Source organism: Rhagoletis pomonella, unplaced genomic scaffold, assembly GCF_013731165.1.
Source record: "Rhagoletis pomonella isolate Grant_MI unplaced genomic scaffold, Rhpom_1.0 Rhpom_scaffold_22170, whole genome shotgun sequence".
In the NCBI taxonomy this organism is placed as follows: domain Eukaryota; kingdom Metazoa; phylum Arthropoda; class Insecta; order Diptera; family Tephritidae; genus Rhagoletis; species Rhagoletis pomonella.
The window spans coordinates 1-2,126 of record NW_023480683.1 but is presented as its reverse complement, the minus strand read 5'-3'; the positions used below and the strand labels follow the sequence as shown (position 1 = coordinate 2,126).

General features: G+C 36.9%; 1 protein-coding gene across 1 annotated transcript; it reads right to left on the bottom strand.

Annotated features, from left to right (window-relative positions):
• Positions 1–432: 432 nt before the first annotated feature.
• LOC118732553 lies at positions 433–2,092 on the bottom strand. Its single transcript, XM_036461684.1, has 2 exons — positions 1,717–2,092; positions 433–1,645 (listed from the first exon to the last, which is right to left on the bottom strand). Exons 1-2 carry the CDS (start codon positions 1,868–1,870, stop codon positions 606–608), a joined length of 1,194 nt encoding a protein of 397 aa, XP_036317577.1. The 5' UTR covers positions 1,871–2,092; the 3' UTR covers positions 433–605.
• Between the last annotated feature and the right edge of the window lie 34 nt (positions 2,093–2,126).

The following is a 2,126-nucleotide window of genomic DNA, read 5'->3' as shown; positions in this document are numbered from 1 at the left end:
ACAAGCCCCCCGCTGCATCCCTTATTCGTCAATTCCGAATTAGTTCTAAATTCGACAAATAACATCTACACCTTTTCCAATAGTACTTTGGAAAGTATCAGTTTGATTTTAGAAAGCGTCAATTCGGTTTTAGAAAGTATCATATGGATTTTAGAATAGTCAAATGTTGTTTAGAAGGCGTCATATGTACTGTAGATTTATTAAATGTACTTTAGAAAGCATCATTTCAATCTCAGAAAGCGTCAAATAAACTTTAGATTAGTCAAAAGTACTTTAGAAAACATCAAATGTACTTTTGAAGCAAGCAAATGTACATTGTAAAGTATCAAATGTACTTTAGAAAGTGTCAAATGTACTTTCGAAAATATCAAAAATAATTTCGACAATATCAAATATACTTTCGACAACATCAAATATATTTCGAAGATATCAAATGTACTTTAGAACATATCAAATGTACTTTAGAATCATATTCTAAGTCTCCCTTTAAATTGTTCATATTGCACCTAACATTTTTTTTTAAGATTAAGACATGTATATAGGTTGTAGTAATGTTTTTATTGAAGTTTTTTATTACAATAAAGATCTAATGCAACGAACAGTTTTCACTGTCCAACTGGCATATTGTCAAGCGAAATTACAGCAGCGTGGAACGACGTACTGTGCTGCACCGATCTAGCGCAATCTCCACCATTAACAGCGGCGGCAGCGTCTTTTATTAGGCCCTCTAAATACTGCAACCTTTGCTCAATAACACCCGGTCCAATCACGTCTGGAGTCCGTATATTTGACTTTACACTCGCCTTAATTTTTCCCCATATTATCTCTATGGGGTTAAGCATAGGAGAATATGGTCCAAGCCGCAATAAAGTGGACTCTGCACATACCTCGTGTAGCTTTGAATGGCATGGCGCGTTGTCGCACACAATAATGGCATCGGTAAGCTGATTACCCATTTCGCACCACCTATCTAAAACGGAGCGGAGCCAAGCGTTTGCGTCCTCAGACTTGAAGGATCCTCTTCTGGTAGTCATTTTGACTACACCAGACGCATAAATGGCCCCAATAAGGTGCACGTTTGGCCCTTTAGCCACTGGTAAAACTTGTACCGCACGTTTTCCAACCTTAGCACGACCTCGTGAACGCCGACAAAATAAATTAAAATTTGTCTCGTCGATGTATAAAATCTGCTTGCCTTCCTGAATATATTGATTCAACGTACATACGTATTCGCGGCGCTTTTCCTTATTTAGCTGCGAATTCATTGATTGAGGTTCCTTATGAATCCCCTTCATCGTAAAAAGTTGTCCTTGTAAATAGTTTCCCACGCTGGAAATGCACACATCTTTTCTAAACGTTTGTTTAATTTTTTCACGAATTTTTGTGAGTGTCATAGTGGCATCCTCATCAATCCATTGGACCATCACTGCAACTTCATTGTCCGACAGCGCTCTTTCTTTTGTACCGCCTTGCCTTAGTGCTTGAGAAGTGCCAGAAGATACCCATACGTAAGCCGTTTTATATTTTACATTTAAAGACTCCGCCAGCTGCACCCAATCAAGGCCTTTATTGGCTGCCTCCACAATTCGCTTCCTGTCTTCAGCAGAGTATTTTATGTTGGCACGTCGCTCAACTGATTCGGCAACTGAAAGAAATTGAATCATTTTCATTAATGCAATAGTTTTTTAAATAAAATAATTGCTTTGCATTGCTTACCCGTTACATCGCTTCGACAAATTGGACAACTTGTTGCGGTTGGTACATTTTCAAAACAGTCAGCATGAAATAGGTGTCTGCATGGCTGTAAACTTTTCAGTGCTCGACGCTTCATAGAGACGAGGCAAAATGCGCAGTTATCCTGAACTTGCATTGTTAACGACTACACGTGAGTATTTAAAATACTCGTAATATTTATTCTACATTTTACATTTTTTTTAAATGTTACTCGGTTATGTTATATTACATACAGTAGATATTTTCTAAAGTGGATTTGATATTGTCGAAAGTAGATTTGATATTGTCGAAAGTACTTTTGATATTTTCGAAAGTACATTTGACACTTTCTAAAGTTCATCTGATTTTTTCAAAAAAACATTTGGTGTTTTCAAAAGTACATTTGTTGCTTT

Coding starts and splice junctions, on each gene's coding strand:
- LOC118732553 (XM_036461684.1), bottom strand. CDS start 1,870: ATGCAAGTTCAGGATAACTGCGCATTTTGCCTCGTCTCTATGAAGCGT. Junction 1,646..1,716: donor TTGTCGAAGCGATGTAACGG/GTAAGCAATGCA, acceptor AATTTCTTTCAG/TTGCCGAATCAGTTGAGCGA.